Source organism: Astatotilapia calliptera, chromosome 5 (genome assembly GCF_900246225.1).
Source record: "Astatotilapia calliptera chromosome 5, fAstCal1.2, whole genome shotgun sequence".
Classification (NCBI taxonomy): Eukaryota; Metazoa; Chordata; class Actinopteri; order Cichliformes; family Cichlidae; genus Astatotilapia; species Astatotilapia calliptera.
This window is the reverse complement of record NC_039306.1, coordinates 14,026,892-14,047,506: the sequence shown is the minus strand read 5'-3', so window position 1 is coordinate 14,047,506 and position 20,615 is coordinate 14,026,892. Positions and strand designations below refer to the sequence as shown.

General features: G+C 38.5%; 2 protein-coding genes across 3 annotated transcripts; one reads left to right on the top strand and one right to left on the bottom strand.

The window, feature by feature from the left end:
• Nucleotides 1-1,382: 1,382 nt before the first annotated feature.
• ergic3 (ERGIC and golgi 3) lies at nt 1,383-19,811 on the bottom strand. 2 transcript variants are annotated; one of them, XM_026167338.1, is made up of 14 exons: nt 19,617-19,811; nt 17,972-18,042; nt 16,975-17,062; nt 16,753-16,872; nt 15,412-15,508; nt 15,154-15,319; nt 14,230-14,287; nt 11,797-11,811; nt 9,261-9,292; nt 9,006-9,102; nt 5,362-5,426; nt 5,065-5,201; nt 4,698-4,753; nt 1,383-4,578 (listed from the first exon to the last, which is right to left on the bottom strand). In XM_026167338.1, exons 1-14 carry the CDS (start codon nt 19,702-19,704, stop codon nt 4,499-4,501), a joined length of 1,170 nt encoding a protein of 389 aa, XP_026023123.1. In that variant the 5' UTR covers nt 19,705-19,811; the 3' UTR covers nt 1,383-4,498. The 2 variants fall into 2 exon arrangements, with proteins under 2 accessions (XP_026023123.1, XP_026023124.1); XM_026167339.1 differs by lacking the exon at nt 11,797-11,811 and having other exon boundaries at nt 19,617-19,810.
• romo1 (reactive oxygen species modulator 1) lies at nt 6,181-8,636 on the top strand. Its single transcript, XM_026167358.1, has 3 exons — nt 6,181-6,321; nt 7,954-8,084; nt 8,382-8,636. The coding sequence occupies exons 2-3, from the start codon at nt 7,954-7,956 to the stop codon at nt 8,488-8,490; spliced, it is 240 nt and encodes a 79-aa protein (XP_026023143.1). The 5' UTR covers nt 6,181-6,321; the 3' UTR covers nt 8,491-8,636.
• Nucleotides 19,812-20,615: the final 804 nt, after the last annotated feature.

Below are 20,615 nucleotides of genomic sequence, written 5' to 3'. Positions count from 1 at the left end.
GTAAAACAGCTTGTTTCAGAGGACAATCTGAGAAAATGCACCACAGATGGTATGAAAGATGGATGTAGCTCCATCACCTACTGGTTTCACAGGTTCTGGTTTGAATCCTTTGAAATTTTTTGCATGCCCAATCTCTGAGTCCTTGCAGCCTGTCATAGGGCTAATGCAGGGATTCAGAGATTTTCAATTGGACATGCAAACAGTTTGATGCGACAAATCATTAGCCATTGAGTGTTTCATAGCACAGATAATCCTCCATTTTTTAAACATAGTATGACAAAAATTTATATAACAGGCTTAATTTCTCATTCGGGATGAGTTCAAATGAGTAACTGAGCCCATAAACAAACAGAGGTCAAGATAAGATCCACTTTCCCATAGACTTCTATAAGACAGGAAGTCTTTTTGGAACCACAGCTATCACCATCAGGTGGCTTTCAGATAGGATGCAAGTTTTAGACACTTCAGCACTGGTTTAATTTTTCGGACATGGAGGCTGTGCCCATGTTTGTCTTTAGGATCTCCACACAAGAACACCAAGGCATAAGATAAATAAGGATTATTTTGAACTGTTGACCATGTAAAGCTAATCTAGAGTCCAAGAACCAAACCATGGAGCTGGAAATAAGTATAATAGCTCCCTATGAAAGATCCAAACTCTGCTTCTGGTTTGATTTGATTAATTGTACAGATTGTACTAAGATTACATTACAATATTAAAACCAGCACAGTGATGCAGTGTTGGCACCGTCCCCTCTCTCTAGGCTTTCCGGCGTCCTCCGCGCATGTTAGATCTAAATTGGCTGTGGACGTGGGGGTGTGTAGTATAGGGAGTACCCTGCCTCTAGCATCAACTCTATCCCTCCACTCCCTTCAGTTGGATAAGAGGTTAGGAAAACGGATGGATGGAATAAAATAAAAAACAACAACAACAACAACCCACACACAGTGGAAGCTGGTGTATTCAACATTTATTGTCTGTCATTTTAAAAACTGTTTGAGGACAATCAAAATATAAATACATTTCTCTCTGTCACTCTCCCTCTCTCTCACATACACACACAAACACACACACACGACCCCTGCCCCTGATTATGATGTTAAAAGGTGCAACAAAACAACCATCAACAACTGAGAACAACCGGGATCTTTCAAAATCAACCAGATTTCAGAAGCTTTTACACACAGAGAGATCCTTAGAGTATACAGTCATAACAAGCAGGACCCACCACACTGACATGAGCTTCAGTCACAGATTCACACCATGTTTTGCCGTCCTCCTAAGACCATCATGACTCAATATGTGGAACAGTTAAAACAGAAGGTGGGTATAACTTGAACCATATTTGAGAACAAGTTTAAACTTGGACAGTTTGATGAGATTTGATCAAGTAAGAACTGTGAAGAAGTTATTTGCATAAACAAACATCAATACTGGGAGGAAATCTGGTAATGACTTTGCAACTGACTTTTTTTGGCCAACACTGCATTGACAGAAAACTGAACTTTGAGTTTAGAGGTCCAGTGAGACTTTGAGGGTTTCCAGCTTTCCTTGAACACAGCAGGAGGGAGAGCTTCTGATTCCCAGTTCCAAGCTGCAGAATCTAAAGCTAAAGATACCCAACACTGGACTGAAAGTTGGTCTTCCCCCAAAATTATGAAATGAACTAAAACCTCAGTTCAACTCAAGGCTCAAAAAAGCTCACAGCATGTTCTTGAAATTGTTCATCATTGATGTAAGCCGAGCCTGAAAAGATCGTTTCCAAACCAACGATTTCAAACCCAGATTTCGGTTCAGTCTGATGATCTTCAGAATAAACAACAGGGGCGAAGTTCAAACTGGCAGAAACATCTGGACACCACATGGTGACTCAACATGTGAGTCAGGAACACAGTCAGACTCAACCCAACATTTACACGCTCTCTTCTTGTGGTTTGAAGCTGCCTGCTGACCCCTCTCATTTAATGACTGAAGCTTTTGGGTGAGAATAACACTCGGGTCACGGGGATGAGGAGGAATATCGTCATCTAAAGCTACTGGCTGCACCAGATTTTTAACATCCGCATTTCACAAACAAACAATAATTTAACCGCAGTCTAAGTGAGCAGATTTATTTTTAGTTACCCCGTTGCATGAGAGAAATAGACAAACCTCAACAAATCAACCGCTTCCCTCGGTATTCTAATTCAAGAATATCGTTTTTTGTGTTCAAAGTGTTGAACTGTTGGATTCAGCCCCTCTCCTGAGGCAGTGATCTGTGCATCTGCACATATCCCGAAAACAAAAAATGATGGTAAAATCATGGGAAAGATTTCATTTCCAAGTCACATTATGGGAAGAGTCAGGGGTCATTTTGGCCTCTAGGGAGGCAACTTCCTCTAGAACCGTAAACGAATTACAACAATTTTCTGTTGACAGTCACTATAAAATGTCATGTGACCAAATCTCACTGTTCAGGTTTAGGGGGAAAAGAAAGCTGAATGACTAAAACGGTCAAGGGAATGCTGAGGAGAGGAGGATATGTAGAGTGCAGTCTGGAAGATGTGTCATTAGAACCACAGACCACCAGTCAGCTATTGTGATTCATCTTTGTATTTTCTTTCCAACCCGGTGAGATGTCATAGCGTCGAGTTCTTACACTAACCTCAGACCAGTAATCCTCAGACTCAGATAGTGTCCCTATGTGTGTAAACCTGATGAAAGTCAGACAGATGGAAACGGTGCAATTAAACAAATATTCCAGCAGTAAATCCGAGGGAGTTTTATTCAATCCCCATTAGTTTTCCCTCCTCGGTTATCAGGTGGGCAGAGAATCAGTCCTGACATCTGTTTTTTAGCCGCCATATGTAGAATTTTTAAATTAATGACTCCTTCAACTTCCAGTAATAGTTTTGAGGCATTAAATGTTATAACTGTTAGCAAGAAAGTAAAAATTTTAATCACGTCTTTGAATTTATTTATTGTTCAGCAATTCCAATAGTTCTAATGCTGTGCCGAAAGAGGGGTGAGTATCTGAGACAGCTGTCTCTGATGGTGGAATAATGATGGACGACACCGACATGAGGCTATTTTAAGTCAACTCAAAAAAGCAGATTGAAAAATCAGACGTCTTTACATAGTGTCTTTAAATTATGTGGGAATATTTGTAGTGCTCTGATTTTATCATTTCGTTTTTTCCCAGCTACACAGATTGAGGGCTGGGCTACACAGCTTTCATTTATACAACACTGAAACATTTCTGTCATCTATTTAGCACGCCTGTGTTTTACTCCACTCAGGTCTTGCTTGGTTTATAACATGGCCAGGGTATTTATACGAGCTCTGATAAAGACCTGCAGGCCACATCGCCAGAATAAATTGGTGAAAATGACATTTTTCATCTTTTCACCGGACATTTTGTTTATGCGCTGTATTTGAACTTTTAGACATTCAACACAGGAACAACACTGAAACTAATATACTGGGAAAGTGCATCTCAGGAATCAACTAGGTGTTAGCGTGACTCTTTTTTTTGGAGGGACAGAGGGGTTAATTACATTTTAGCAATATTTAAACACTAAATTCATCTTCTCACTTGTACAGAAACAGACATAAAGGGAACATGTGATGAGAATTTGCAAGTCAGACTAAATTGAATATTTTTCTTGTTAATAAATCCCTTTTGAAAAGACCAAAAGCAACAAATGTGTGACTATCTAAATACAAAATACTAAAAAAAAAAAAACCCAACTGCCCAGTTACTTCTTAAAATAGCTGGTTAGTTAGCTTCATTCATTTGATTTACAACTGTTATTCAAAACAGCCAGTTGGCAGCAATGGAGCATGGTTGGTTTAGCTCTTTTTGTGGAACTTGCTGAGAGTAAGAAAGATAAAATAAGACAAACATAACCAAAATAATGAGTTTGTAATCTCAAAAAGTTTGAAGACCAAGACCACGAACTGTATTTTACATGATTGTGACTTTTAAGGCCTACTGGAGCTTCAATTTTATAAAATGTCATCAGTGAGTCCAGGTTACATGAAGTGAATAAGTGATAGATGGCCTGTCTTTCTTATTCCTCTAGACACTGGGGTCAACCACGATTCTCTAACAATCATTCGGTGTAGTGATCTGACAGTGGACCGGTGCGCAGGTCCTTTTTCCCCCCGGAGGCTGGGTGTGCATCTGCTGCTGTGCTTGTAATCAATCACAGAAAAATCAATCTCTGATTCTGTCTCTGTCCTGTGTGGAGAGGAAAATTCAAAAACGCGCAAGTTCCTCTCCAGACTTTTTCAAGAACAAAAAGAGAGGCAGAGAAATTTAAAACCTGGACGATTTAAAACTTCTGTCTCTCTCTGCATTTCTCTCCCTCGACCTAAGAGAAGACAGAGAGATGGAGAGCTGTGCTCCCGCTTTCAAACTTCTCCCTCCACCTTTCTGCCCTTCTTCTCTCTGTCCTTCTGGCTCTGTCATTGTCTTGGTCTGTGTTGCACCGTGGAGGCCACTGGGGAGCGCTGTTAGGATGTCTTCCCCAGCTCTATCTTCTTCTGGATGGCACGAGCTGAATGGTAGATGAGCGAGTCGATCAGACCGGCCACTGCACAGGTCAGGAGGCAGGATAAACACAGAGACACAGTTTGATTACATTTTTAATAATATATACATATTTTATTGCACAGGTAATAACACAAAGCATATGTAAATAGCACCACTGACCTGTAAATACTCCTCCAATAATGGCACAAACTCCTGTTAGGAAGTGTGTAAAGGACCTGAACAGCGAGAGAGAAATTATTTGGTATTTAGATTTGGCAAAAAATACATAATGATATCCTGGTATTCTCGCCAGCCTATCTGAAGGCTAGACCGTCCCCATTTCACAGCCTCGCACTTACAGCCTTCCCGGTCTTTGAAGGACCCGGCCCACGTAGACTGTGAAGGCCGGGTCCTTCGAAGGATGCGGCCTATGAAGGTAGCTTGAGTCTTATAGATGACCTTTTTACATTGTGGCAGAGTCACAATGTAAAAACTTATCGTGTTTGAAAAACGGTCAGCAATAATGAAAGTTACTGTTACAACTTGCCTGTGTTTCTCTGTGAATTTAACCATCATGGGTGACAGCTCATATAAAACAAAGACGCCTGGCAGCCCCTGGTCTCCTATTAGCCCGTTGGCCACTTTCTCGTGCCTGGTCACTGAGAACTGGTTTGTTTTTACCACCTGGTGAAAAAAGTGAAAACCGAAACACAACAAAAACCTGAGTAATCCAGGCTGTAATTTATGTGTTTGTTGTTGTTTTTTAATTAAATAACTTCTTAAAATCACATATTATGCTTTTGGTGCATTTGAAGAGTAAACATAAAGAGACAGTTCGACTAACCTCGCCGTCAGTTTTCACGTAGATGGTAGGAACAATTTTCACAAAATACTGGTACATCATCGATGCTGTGAGGAGGAACGTTTTTACCATTAAAATATGAAAGCAGTCACATTAAAAAACATAATAAAAAAGTCTAGACTTCAAACCCAACCACAGCTCTATTCTATTGTCTCAGATATTAAAACAAGTGTTCATGACATGTTTTATATTTAGGACTATTTTTAATTCAGTTTACAACACAGTACAATCTGACAAACCCTAAAAACAGAGTCACACACACACAGTGAAGCTTACAAAGCTGGATCACAGCATGTCAAATAACTTCAAATGAATGCATAGAACTAGTTGTTTGAAGAGTCCTTCTCCTGACAATATTTTTATATTTCAGCTTTGTGCCACTTCTCATCTATACCTCAGGAAATGAGACACTTTCTGCTGGCTGCTAAGATTGATTTCTGGATCACAGGCACTAAGGACAGGGAAGACCAGGAACCGCAAATCCATTATTATATCCCAAAGAACCAAAATGTTTTTGATTAGTAAAGCTTTTTGTCAGAATCTTGAAAATTACAGGAGGGGGTTCTGTACTCAAAACATATTATTTAAATTTGGATTAAATCTACATCACAGGTTTTAAAAAACTGACCTTAAAACAAAGGAGTAACAGTGATGTGTTAAAGAACACAATAGTGTGAATGCATTCACACAATTAGCTGCTTAATGGAAATAAATGGGAAAATTGTATTAAATGTTGTAATAAAACAACCACAGGATGGCGCTGTTTGCTCCCCCCTCCACGTTACTGTAGCTCTTTATAACCTTCCTCTATCTTTTCCTTCTTCCTCTATCCGGTTATGGAGGTCTGCTTGAAAGGCATTTAAAAGCAGCTGCGCTCAAACTCACGAGAAACCTGAAGTTTCAAATCTAAAACCCCCCTCCGTTTTAAACACACAATTAAAGGTAAGCGTGACTTCGGAGTCATTCTTTTTAGAAATCACACAGTCGGTGGGACCAGGCCTCGTCTATCTGTCAAGGCCACAGGTGACGTTAGCATGCTAAGCTAACATAACAAACCACACGGAGAGAAAAAGGTGAATTTGACAGGTTTCGCAAAAAGGAGACCACACTTTCCTTTGTTATCTTTGCTTACATAAGCGCCCTTAAACGGCAAACGTTAACACGCATGGACAAGCTATGGACAAGCTAACATTAGCCTAGCATCCCAGCTAGGGAACAGAGTAAGTCTACGACCTGATTTGTATTAATGCGAGTCAAGGCAACAGATTAAAATGTCTTTAAGCTGTAATGGTTTTAACTTGAGTGACTTAAATTACAGATTAATCTCGGGTATGTTTTTATAATATTTACTGGCAACGATGCACAAGTGTATCCAAAAAGTCAGTAAACATACAGAAATGCGCACAGCTGGAAAGGGTGACGACTAATTGCTGATGGTAACTGCAGAGTAGTGGAACGCGTGTACAACTGGGATCACTGGGTTAACTCTGTGACCTTAAGGCAAAGAAACCCAAAACACAATGTACATAATTGTTATACTTGAATACTTTCATTCCAAAAAACTCAACAAGGTTCTTGCCGCACTTTGTGAGCTGTAATGACGACCCTGCAGTGATCTGAGATTGTTTACAAGCTTCAACCTGAACATTTACCCCTGACAGCTGCTCACCTACATCCTTGCAGCTATTCTTAGATTTATATTAATGCAGTTTGCACTACTCTTATACAATCTCAATCTTTACTCTTCTTTAACACAATTTTTAGTTATTTTTGTTATCATTCTTGTGCATAAATACAATCTGTTATTATACACTGTACTATTTTTGTTATCTTGCTCTTCTAGCACTAGTTTTCTTTCTATTTTGACATAAATCAGAGGCATTGAAGCCTCTGACACCTGAATTCACAAGTAAAGTTCAAAGCCCTGGTTGTGCCACTTAAAGAATAATATTCTTCAGAAGAGTACAACCCAACATGTAATTTTCTCATATGGGGATAATATTGTTGGCTGATATTGCCAAGAAGATTACGTTTACTGACAGCGCTGGCTGAGATTTATTTCACGATGTTTACATTTTTATGGCTAACATGAGGAAAAAACATCTTGAACAGTTCATGTATTTGGGTACTGAAGTGCTTTTTCTCCTGGCAAAAAGGGGGAATGAATAGCTTTATCAGACAAAACATTTGAATACTAGAATCAGCCCTGAGTTTCAGAAATGGTGAATCATAAGTTGCAATCTAGAACTTGCATTGGTTAATCTAATCAAATGGTCAACAAAAATTATATGCTATAAGTTTTAGTAATTGTAGTGCATTTACTTATATGGCTTTGTAATCTGGAGTGTTTCTGTTGCCACTGTTTCTGCAGATAAAATAGCTAATATTGATGAAATTAGAAAATATTATAATCTCACAAGTCATCATTTGTAGACCTACCACAAGCCGCTTTTCACAGAGTGAATTAAGGATTCCAGAGGGTCTGTTTTACAATTTTTGAATAAGAACAAATACATAAGATGATAATTTATCTAGCTGGTCTTTAACCTGTTTTTTTGTTGCAATCCTCTGTAGATGCCGGTGGCTGTAGGTCCATATGGCCAGACCCAGCCAAGTTGCTTTGATCGGGTCAAAATGGGCTTCATGATGGGTTTTGCAGTAGGAATGGCTGCTGGTGCCATGTTTGGTACTTTCTCCTGTCTCAGGTAGGTTTGAATTTGGTGTGGGAACAAACTATTTATATAAGATGTAACAGTATTGTGCTGCTCTAAGTGGTAAATACAGACAGTGCATTTTGTGCATCAAGATGTTTTGCTACAATAATTGAAAAGAATCTTATTAAAAATGTGTTTTATGGAATTTTTAAATTTGGTGTAAATGTTGCTTGCTTCAACTAGATGAAGAAATGAAAGCTTTAACATGTATCAATCTTGGGGCTAAATATGGAGTGTCTCACTCTAGGTCACATGAATAAAAAGTAAGACTGTTATTTCTCTTTCCAGGATCGGCATGCGTGGCCGGGAGCTCATGGGAGGAGTAGGAAAGACCATGATGCAGAGTGGAGGGACGTTCGGCACTTTTATGGCCATTGGTATGGGTATTCGCTGCTGAAGACAAGAGGAAAGACCTATATACAAATATTCAACAATGAGACTCTTCAACTATTTCCAGTCACAGCTTTCTGTCCATTCAGTGCTGCCATGTTCTCAGCCAACAGTCTAGTTTTGTCAATAAAAGTTCAAATTCGTGAAATGGTTTTCAGGGGGCATGTGATTTACTTTTTGATGCCTTTAAAACAAACAAACAATTTGTAACACAAGTAATTATATTTAGTTCAGTGACACAACAGGGAAATACTTTTTCTTATCAATGCTGGTTTCTTTCGGTTACCAGCCAACCTTCTATTTTAAACATGAGCGGAAACCTGGAAGTTCACAAATGGCACATCTCTAACCACAGTTAAGAGTTTGGAGGAGTTGATCAATTTGTCACTGAACTGTTGTTTGACAGGTTAGTCCAACTTGGAAACATTAATCTGAGAAGTAAACCCTGAATCGTTTGAGAGCAAGTGCCAGGCTGCTCCTGCAGCACTATTGATATTAAAAACAAGAACTTGTATCACTCACCCTGTGGTGCTGTGACATCAGTCCCATCCAGGGGGTTAACAAGACCGGGGTAATCTTTACCAAACGACAGGTGTTTTATCAGATGGGTCATGTTTATCTGTAGAAAGAGAGATTACAAGTTAGCGGATCTCAGAAATTTCTCTGAGTAACTAGAAATAAGCATAAAATTTCACTGCTGAAACAGCCAGATAGCTTGGACTGTAACATACTTGCAGTATGTATTATGAGAAATGATCAAGAAAATATGTTACTTACATTGTCCAAGCCAAAACTCTGCAGGTCGTGTACTGCAAAAGAAACAAAACCACTTTAAATCACTTACTAAAAAGTAAAAAAAAAAAAAATGCAAATACAGGCCATGTGTAGTAAATGAAATAAAATGTGTTCAAATCAGCTTGTGTGATTGAGTAGTGCCCCTTTGTTCAGCTGTTTGACTCAATTTGTGGATGAATCTGTGGCTCCCTGGCACAAAAGTTCATTCCAGAGTTGGTAGATATCTGTCAAATACTGGAGTATCTAAAATGGGATAAATTTAGGGCACTTTTATGGTAAGGAGGTTGGATTTAGAGGGACTGACAAGCAGCAAGTTCTACAATGGCTCCACAGACAAACTCGTCACCTTTTTGGAAGAACTACAATCACACAAACAAGTGACAGCTGCACAGTGCAGAAGCTGATCAGGGCAAACTCTAAAGCAAACGCCAAAGGTTTGAGTTCACCACATGCTTAGCAGTAATGTATTACCCCTTTATTGCAATTAGTACTTGTATGTGCAGTAATAAAGGTACTGGTTTAGTAAATCTTATGACAAAAAAGAAAGTAATACCTCTTCTAATTCAGAAAAGCATATTTAAAATACCTTCTTTTTTTTTTTCTTATACAAGCTGTAAGCCTGGTCCAGTATAATAGGTGCCATTATGTATTTGATCAATTTGAAATTTTACTTCTCATACACAGTCAGGGGACTAAAACAGCACAGAGACCAGAAATGTTAGGTCCACAGATGCTTGCCATTATTATACACAATGTAACTTGGAGCTTCGATCATCAAGCAAAGAAGAGGAGCAGTCTACAGATGTCGAGTTATGTTGAACCTACACAATCTTTCCATTTTCAAACTTTAAAGATGATGCTGACTTAAAGGGAGCCGATTCTGCTTTATTCCTGCTCCATGTGTTTTTTTCTTGGACTCTACTGCAGTAGTTTTGCATTATTTACAGTCAAAAATAATTCATCTTATACTGAGTGCAACTCCTCAGTTCGCCTTCTCTGTGAAGTTCTCCCTTCCCGCTCCCTGTAAGCCTGTTGTGCTCACAACTAAAGTAAAAGGACTACATTAGGGACATCCCCCATTTCTAAACACAAAGCCAGTAGGGGGGAAAAAAGTGAAACTGAGTGTTTAGAAGGCGGATCTTTTGTCTCACACCATTACTTGTGTGCTGATCTCATTATTTTAAAGTTCAGCCATGTTTAATAAGAGCGTCCACCAGTGGAGCAGTATATACTGTCATACACACACACACACACACACACGTGTGTGTATGACAGTATATACTGTCACACACACACGTGTATGACAGCCAATCAGAAAAGGCATAATAGGTCCCCTTAGAAGTAACAAAAGGCTTTACACAAATGCAGCCGGACTCCCCAACACCCATCAGCAACACTCCCCTTGAAATCCAACACTTGTGTTTTTTAGCTCCTGCTTTTTCATCACGTTGCTTAATTATAGCATAGGTATATATATATATATATATATTCACAGTAAGTACACTGCTCAAAAAATTAAAGGAACACTTCTTTAATCAGAGAACATCATCAAGTTAGTAAAACTCCAGTTTTAGCTGCTTTGGTTTGAATGAAATTAACAACAGACGCACTAGAGGGGCAACAATGAGACAACATCCAAGACAAGAATGGTCTTACAGGTGGAGGACACTAGCATTTTTCCCATCTTTTTCATTTCTGATAGTTTTTTGTTATATTAGTGTTGCATTTAGCTAGAGTCAGCATCACTGCTGGCAGCATGAGGAGACACCTGGACCCTACAGAGGTTGCACAGGTACTCCCAACTCCTTCAGGATGGCTCATTAATACATGCCACTGCCAGAAGGCCGTCTCCCAACACAGCCTCAAGAGCATGGAGGAGATTCCTGGAGACAAGCAGTTACTCTGGGGGACCTGGACAGGACTATAGAAGTTCCTTAACCCATCAGCAGAACCGGTGTCGGCTAATTTGTGATGAAGCAGGATGATGACAGCCAGAGCTAAAAAAATGACCTCCAGCATGGCACTGGTCTGAATGTCTCTAGCCAGGCAATCAAAAACAGGCTACCTGGCACCGTGGAGCCTGACTGGCATTTGCCATAAAATACCATACTTGGCAGACCCATCACAGGTGGCCTGTGCTTTTCACAGATGAGAGCAAGTACATGCTAAGCACACGTGGCAAATATGGAAAGGGCCCAGAAAAGCCACACAGAGCTCTACAGGTTAGGCAAAAACACCCTGACTGCCCTTGGGTATGAGGATGAACTCCTTGGACCCATTGTCAGACCTCATGCTGATGTGTTGGGTCCTGGGTTTGATTTTGGAAAAATGGTTGAGCCTTTTTCACTTTTGTTTTTCAGGGTGTCTTTAGCTAATGTGTTTTCCCCACATTTTTTTGAGCAGTGTTCTTCATTATGTGCAACTATTTATTGTAACAATAACCAGGCTAATAAACTGCATTAAAGCTGTTCTTCAAAAGAATAAAAAAAATAAAATCTGCAAAAAAGGATGGACTTACTTTCCACAGCGTGCACTACAGAAAAAAGAGAAAAGAGTCACAATAGTAATGCAGGTAGACAGCAAACCATGTTACATTAATGTGGTTGGGCATGTCAGTAGGGGCTGCACAACTTTGACAAACTGAGTTTTTATGCTTAATATTTTTAGATTTATAGCATTAAGAAACTAATAACTTAACTCAGGGAATGAAAACAAGCTCTTTCTGTTTGTGGTTTGGCTGTTTAGGAGTATTAAAAGCTTAACTCCATTATACATTTTGATTTATAAGCTTGAGATTTACAGCACAAAAAAATATCCAATTGAGGAGGATTATATTTGTCAGCTCTAAAAGGTTTGAGCCCCTTGTGATTTAGAAAACAGTTTGTATCCTGTCGGAGTAATTGTGCAGTCCCAGACACACACAGTACAGAGGGTTTAAGCTCAGTCCAGGCTGGAGATGATTTGGGACCAGAGTAAGGATGAAGCTGGTTTATTTCAGCCACAGCCTCGCTTACAGTCCTCAAGTGATTCTTGTCTCTTGTTTCTTCTGATAAGCATTTAATATTACACCGTTGAGATTCAGTCATGATCTCACATTAGCAACTTAAGAACAAAGGTCAGTGTTTTATGTTCCAGATAGGAAACTAAAATCAACAGTGGAAAGTGCAGTAAAACGTCAGCTTCCTTCACTGTTTTACCAGCCAGCCAGGTTTTTACTAAAACACATTCTTTATACTTTTAAATTTGGTATTCAGACAGTTTTAGAGTCAGATCAGAAGTAGTGTTGTGGCAGATTTGCCAAATAAAAATAAATGTTTTTAGCATGTGGTAGCTGGCTACTGTTAATTTCCTGCTCTGGTACTCCATGAGGTCTAAGTCATCAATGAGAATAAGAAATGCCCTAACCCACTGTTATTGTGTCTTAGCTGAAGATGTCCAACTTCCACATCCTGATAGTACACATAAGCAATTTTACTAAATGAACCAGTCAAAGCATAAATAGCAACAAGTGTCTTAGACCTCATGGGGTGACTGTACATATGAGGGAAACATTTAGCAGGCAGACAAAAAAACAACAACAACTTCCAGTCACAATAATGAGCAAAATGCATACACAATGATGGCAAACACAACAGAAACACAAGGAAGAAATGAATAAAAGGAATAAAAATGTAGACAAACACTATGTGAGAGGTAAAATGATGAGAAAATTGCACTTTGGCTGAAATAAACTTGCTACGAACAGTTCAGAACAGCTTTGTTAGCTCCAGAAAAAAACTTTGGTTTATCTACAAACTCAAAGTTCAGCTATCTTCTAAAGAGAAACCTCTGAGTACAGAATATGACCCCCATCAAGAAACACTGCAGTCAGCTTTGTAAAACCTGATGTGGGTTCAGTCAAACTCCCAGGCAATGCATGAAAAACAACACGAATGACATGCAGTGTCACTCGTACCTCTTTCCATTAATTGCAAAGCACGAATAACCGAATGTATTGTTTTCTGCCTGTGAAATCATAAAACCTTTTCAAAATAAAAGACTGAAGATTTCAGAACTTAATGGATTTTAGATAATATAACACACTGACCATTGCCTTTTTCAAAATAAAAAAACCAGCCTAAATTTACATTTTGTATCCGCTGACCGGTGAGTCCGTGTCTCAGATCCTGTATTGGTAGACACGATCAGCTGACTGCACTGTAGCAATCCCAGCTACTGTATGTCAAAATCTTCATCACTGAGCTAAAATCAGTATTCTCAACAAAGCAGTCTGAATAGTGACAAATTGCTGTCATATTTATTTCACAAGTAATAAATACTAAAGCCAAAATGATTTATATTTATTGTTATTATTTTACATTTTTCAAAATGTAAAATAATAAGCAAGCTTATTGTGCATGATTTTCTGTTTTTAATGAACAGATTTAGATGTGTGGCTCAATGTGGACATTTGATTGATGGATGGCTGGATAAATGAATAAATACAGACAGAGAGACTGATGAACAAACATACCCATCAAAGGTTTATAAACACCCTTATGATAGCGTCGTAAACTTGTCTGCTAGTCACTCCAAATTTATTTGGAAAAATATAGTCACAGTGATTCTTTCTGTTTAATTTAGGTGTCGTTCAACAGCGCAGTGATGAAATCCAGGTGAAACACTCCAGACTACAGTGTTCGTCTCAGATCACTGCTGAATTGTCTGTGATAAAATATGTTGGGTGTCTTTGCCTATAGAAACATCAATTCATCAAAAAGCTTCTTATTTAGAAGCTTTATGCTTATCTTAGATCCCAACAGTTCTATAGATTCTGGCTTTTTAAAGGTATTTTGGGCTTCTGACTATAATTACATACAAAGCTCTGCCAATTAGTAAAATAAAAATAAACTAAGGGTGTTAAAAACCTTTGGTTAGGTGTGTCTGTGAGCTGAATGGAGTGGCAGCTTACCGTGGACATGAGACTGCTGGAAACTTTTTCCTGGAGCGAAGTGGAAATTTCCTGCCACCTAAAGCATAAAAACCCCACCACAAAACATGAGACATATGTATACATAGATATATCCATTTATTAAATTCACTTTGATAAAAATGTCAAGTGATAGCATTGCAAAGGAGTTTTTGTTTAAACCGCAGTTACATTTATAACATATTATTCCTAGTCAAGTCAAGTCAAGTCAAGTTTATTTATAGAGCACATTTAAAAACAACCAAGGCTGACCAAAGTGCTGTACAGTAAATACAGATAAAAATACAATAGAACACAATTTCGTAAAACACCTCGCTGATCAAATAAAAAATAAATAAACAAATAAATTAAACCTTTCTAAAAGCCAATGAAAAGAGGTGAGTTTTAAACTCCTGTTAAACTCTTTCTTGCAAAAACGCTACAAAATTATTATTTTTTTTTCAATATTATCTTGTTATATTTTAACTTTGCTCAAAGATCATCTCAGATCATCTTCCACACAGTGGTCCCAATAACAGGGCACAACATTGCTGCATTAGGCAAATAAGGCCAGCTTATGACTGAAACTGGTGCTCAAGGAAACGGCGAATTAAAAGACACACAGACAAATAAGAGTGACATTTACTTATGTAAGTCTATTAATAACTTTCAAAACAGTTTCTTCATAGGCTGGAAATTCTGGATCTTGCAATACAAGAACCAGCTACGTCAACATAAAGTTACACAGTTGTGTATCATTCTGAGACTTTCTGAGTTGTGTCATCCCAGGTATGACATACTACTGATGACTACTCATCTCAGTAGTATTCTCGTTCTGAACACTGGATGTCCTCCCGAGAGATAACAAGCCTGCTGATCTTTGACAGCCCTGCCATGTTATTAAGGATGACGTGTAAGACTTCATACCTTGTTGACTTCCAGGAAGCCGTAAACCTGACAGCCTTCATTCTTCTGCTCCTGCATCTTCTGAGTGAAACCCTCTCTTTTACATTGCTCGATGGTGTCTGCACTCTTGAACGCCCAGCCTCGCCGCCGATACGCTTCGCGCACATCATCACAGGTGTTGCAGCATCTGGACACACACACCAAGAAGAACCAAGGCGAGTTAACACAGGGTCATACAGTAAACAGAGACAGAAAGAGCAGCCTGTGTTTGTGTCTTACTTGAGATCTTCAGTTTCAGCTCCGTAGCAGCTCTCGCATCTGTCTGGGTCCAGCGTGCTGGGATCAAACACTTCGCCATCATCAGCCTTACCGAGCTCTGAACAATAAAACACAAAATAATCATGATGATTAGCAGCCAAACAACATCCCTACTTCAGCACATAACTCTGAGGAAGATAAACCCTTTCTAAATTACATAGTTGTGTGTTTTTTTATATATATTTGTCAGTAAAGAGACCCAATATCCTGTCAGTAATGCAAATATGACAATATTATAAAAAATATAAGAAATGCTCTTTTTGTACAGATTCTTGTCATCTTCATATATTTGTATTTTGAGGTTAATAATGAGACCACATAAGCAAAGTTACAGATGAAACTGACAAATATTTCCAATTGATCATCCTTGATCATCCTCAAGTTGAAATCTGATATCAGAACAGACCTGAGCAGCATCTAAGCAAAACAAAAGGTTCAACTGCTCCCATATTATAAGAGCCACAAACAGCTTTTAAGTAGCGGTGCCTCCTGCATTCACAGTATTGTTGACTGAGGTCTTCTATAGAAGAAATACATATGAGCTTATACATCAAAGAACTGTAAGACACTCTCTTTGTAAATCATTTTCAGAATGCTTTCATTCTCCTGGCACAATAAAAGAAAGAAACACTCCCAACAAGTTTCACCATGCATTCCTTTATCTGGGAATTAAAAACACTCCATGCAAACATTTTTCCCAAGTGGTGCTTCCCCAATTGGAATCTTTCATTTTTAGTGTTCTGCCAATAACAGATATCCACCTTAGTGAGAGTGAAACAGTCGACCAATGATGCTCCATTAACAGGAATTTCCCAAAAGTCCCCACAGTCAGTGGTGCTTTCTATACTAGAATGCCGAGAAGCGACTTGACTTCTGGATTTGTGAGCATACGTTTCTTAATTTTCTTAGGGAGTGACAAAACTATAAAATTCCTCAATATTTCTGACTCTGGAAACATTAATAAGTCACAGATCTTACGTGTGTATCAGTGATGCATGTTGATCACTGGAATGTTTTTATGTTTGAGAAGCAAAAAAAATAAGCAGGAAAATGGAACGAGTTTGCTGACTCATCGTCTGTTTTAAAACTATGCCCAGAGAATTTTACAATGCAGAGGCTCTGCAACAAGAAAACAAGCAAACAAACAAAGGAAAAAACTGAACAAAAACAATCTAACAAAAAAATCATCACATTATTTGTTAATCCACTGCGCTGCCAAACCAAATATGCACACCTCCACACACTGTCCAATCTGCTGAGCAGTATCAGCACCTTAATGGTGAGCGTAACATCAGCTTTTACCGTGCTTTTCTGCCTCCTGGGTGACAGGTTTGAGCTCTTTGTCCAACCGCTGTTTGAACAGATTGTGTTCAACGTCCAGCTGCTGCTCACCAGCCACGTCCATTGCATCTATACTAAGATCTGCCAAGAGAAAAAGCAAATGTAGGTCTTTATCATTAACATATGTTATGATTAGCATGCTAACTTCATCAGTCTGGAGCTTCTTGAGAAAAGAGAACTTACAGGCACACGGCATGTGAGGGAAAATAATATCGATGTTGATTTTGAGTTTGTCTCCCCGTGACGTGTCGACGTACAGCTCAGGATGGACCTGCCGGGCACAGGTGATTGTTAACTTAGTCATCCACGTAAAACAGAAACACCAGTAAAAACAAACGTATTTAATCAGTCAGGGAACAATTTATCTCTGATGCTTTTTGTTTTTTTAAACACCAAAGAAACAGAAAGTTAGTCTTCATTTCTGCACTAAACACAGTAGAGATTCTGAGAAAACCCTGGAAAAAAATTGTTTTTGTTTGTCCTTCACACTTGTGTGTGTAGACTTTTAGTCTATTTCACTGTTTACATGTGCAGACTCATCAGAGCAGTCTAACAGGTATTTCAGGCCATCTTTATCACCACAGTCTGTACCTTTAATCATCGGGAGAAAAAATTAACACAATCAGGATCTTGGAAACCACGTCATCAGTGTCAGTTAACTGGTATCAGAGGAAACCAGATTTATGATTATGGTTCTTTGCAGATAATAAATATGGATTCATTCATAATGGAAATTTAATTGGAAATTTACTTTATCAAGGAGAAATAAACTGAGACACTGCACTAAGCCCCAGTATGAGACTTAAGTTGTCTGCTGTAACCAAAAGTATTCGTTTGGTATCATATATGAGAACAAGAACAAAAATAATCATCATATTTAGAGACAAGGCAGTAAATATTTTCTTACATTTTACTGAAAAGATTTAGCTCTAGTTCTAGAATATTATCTAGAATTTGCACATTCAAAAATAATTGTGAAATTTCTACTAATGAATTTTCTGACATGTTTGATTAGACCACTGGCCTGCACATGTAGAAGCTCAGAAACAAGTGTAAAAAAGCAGATTTGGAACTAAAACCTGTTATTTTTTACTTTGTGTGCCAGGTGTTGGGTTTAATTTCACAGGGTGGAGGATGACACCATCTAAAGAGGACATCAAAATAAAGTGGATAAACTCACCTCTTTAGTCAGATAGTATTGCAACTCAGAGACAAACAGGATTAGCATGATGACACCACTGATTATAGTCACTGCAGAGACAGAGGAAGTATGCATTTTAACACCACACAATATCACATTTCTGTATAATGAGAAAACTCTGAACTATAACAAAGTGATTACATGAAAGGAATACGTGTACAACAATAACATGGAAAAGAAGCAGCATTATTGTTACTTGTACCTTCTTTCCAAAAGTAATCCAATATTCATATATCACCTAATTCTGGCATATACAGACTGCATATATACATACATAATATGGCACTAATAAGTTCATAAACTAGCCTACACCACAGTCAGCTCAGCTGGAATACTGGATAGTACTGAGTCAAAGATCTTCTGCTGAATAACTACATCTAGGTCTAGATATTTTTTGACACCATTACATTTAATATTTACAGAATACATTTAATATACATAATGTACTCAATTGTGCAGCATGGTGGCACAGTGATTAGCACTGCTGTGAAGCAGCAGTGTCAAGGCGATATTGAAATTTGGTCTTGTCCTTTGGCATCACTAAATGACACGCTGGGTCAACAGTGAGTCAGAACTGATGCTCCCAAATGCTCTTTTTTTCAAGGATCATGTTCTAACTTTCCCTAAATCTAAGCAAGTAGTTTTCAGTCCCTAAATCTGAATAGCAAAAGCAAAAACTGTTTGAAAATCAAATGAATTAGCAATTGAGGAAAAACGATGAAAGTGGAAAACACAAAGGTCCAAATGTGAGCCGAACCTCTGTCTACTGTGATTCTTATGTTTGACACCCCTGGTTTAGATGATACAAATACATCCCTCTTCTTCTTCCATATTCACAAAACAATGTGTTTTGACAGTCATTTAACAGTCACCAGTTTAAAAAAATCCCTAGATTATAAATAACAATAGCCCTGTTGGAAGATCAAAAAGACTAAAAAGTCTACTATACCTCACATTATTTATAAATCATCCTCTACACAATTTTAGTTCCTACCAAACTACACAATACTGTTGTAGTTCACACATCATGATAACAAGACTGTCTCTAAGCAAATGTCTGCATACGGCGTTATAATAGATATGTTGTATATAACCTTTCTAATGATGCTTGTCCCATCTCTTATGTTATTGTCATCATAGTATAATTAATTTAGTTCAAGCCTTTTCACGTCTGTTTTTACCTCTTGAATTCCCTCTCTCGAATTAATAGTTTTACTCTATAAAAACCACAGGAGAATGATTACAAACTAGTCAACAGTCTTGTAAAATCATGAAAAATCCCCAACAAGTCCTTCACAAAAAGCCTGTGACACAAACTCCTCAAAATGTGTGATTTTAAACCGGTTTCTCTACATTTGCACCCACACTTTATGCTCAACTGTTCTTGAGCTAGCTGCATCGCTACTCTGTTATCGGAAATGTAAATATTACCGGCATCTATTCTGCTTGATTTCCGGCTTCCCTTGAGTTGCCACAGGCATGCTAATACTGTAACTTTATTCATGTGTACTGTATTTGAGCACTGATAGGAGAAATGAAGCAAATAGCTGTGTTGTTAGCCGCTGCAGCTAACAGGCTGTATGTATGAATGGCTGCTGCTCTGTGACAAATTAAAGCCTCTCACCAGTCGCCCCTCCCCACGTCTTCACTCGGAAATCCTCCAGAGTTTTAGGATAAGCGTCAAACTGCTTCAGTTTATTTAACGTGTCCATTTTCTAAACCTCCAATCACCCGCTACAAAAAATGTTACCGACAGATTCCTTCAGACACACACACCAGCCCTCAACTTTCACTTCCGGGACACGCGAGGGGCAAGCTTGGGCCAATCAGCGTCGGCCGCGTATTTTTTTTCTTTCTCCTTGCGTTCCTTGTTTTCTTCATTCAAAGGTCTACCTGTGGACACGCTGGTTTACATACAGTTGCATACATTTTACAACAATAATCACCTTTGTGGTGATTATCAGTAGTTACATTTAAGGCTATTGGCAATCAACAACTGCATTATAATTAACACCAGTAATAAATAAATAAATAAGAAAGAAATATTAACGATTCATTAATACAGAAGATATCAAGAAATTCATTATTTATTTGACTGTGGCCAGTTATTTGTAATTTTTTATGCTTTGATACTTTTTGGATATTTCCCACATATGTTGATACTTATTCATACTTGTTTCAGCTGATGTATCAAATGTCAGGCACCAGAAGGAGCTTGTATGTTTTTGCAGTTCATGTCTGGGTTCAGGCACAGCACTGTGGTTTCAAGTTACTCAGTGGCTCTAATTTGGCTTAAGGCATAAAAATGCTGTCTCACTTTGTTAGTCCAGTGTTGGACTGGTGGATGGTGACATGTCCAGGTTGTATGCTCTTCAATGCCTGTCCCTGAATGGGTTGAAAAAAACTGAGAAAGAGCCTAAATTATTGATCGTATCTCCAGACTCCCCAGAACCAAATCCAGTGGTGCATCTTTTGAGGTGGAACAAGCTCAATCCATACATCCTACAACCCAGAGAACCCAAAAGATCAGTGCCCATATCGTAACATGAGATACAACACTCCAGAGTCCTGGGTGAGAGCTATTTTGGCTGAATGACAGAGGCCCAGCTTCACTGTTACGCAG

Bases quoted from the DNA above. Each gene is read 5' to 3' on its own strand.
- ergic3 (XM_026167338.1), bottom strand. From the start codon at position 19,704: ATGGACACGTTAAATAAACTGAAGCAGTTTGACGCTTATCCTAAAACT. The intron at 15,320-15,411 runs GTAAGACACAAA...GTGTGTGTCCAG, and splicing joins GCTGAAACTGAAGATCTCAA to ATGCTGCAACACCTGTGATG. The intron at 4,579-4,697 runs GTCAGTGGTGCT...TGACCTGTGCAG, and splicing joins TATTGGAGGAGTATTTACAG to TGGCCGGTCTGATCGACTCG.
- romo1 (XM_026167358.1), top strand. From the start codon at position 7,954: ATGCCGGTGGCTGTAGGTCCATATGGCCAGACCCAGCCAAGTTGCTTT. The intron at 8,085-8,381 runs GTAGGTTTGAAT...TTCTCTTTCCAG, and splicing joins GGTACTTTCTCCTGTCTCAG to GATCGGCATGCGTGGCCGGG.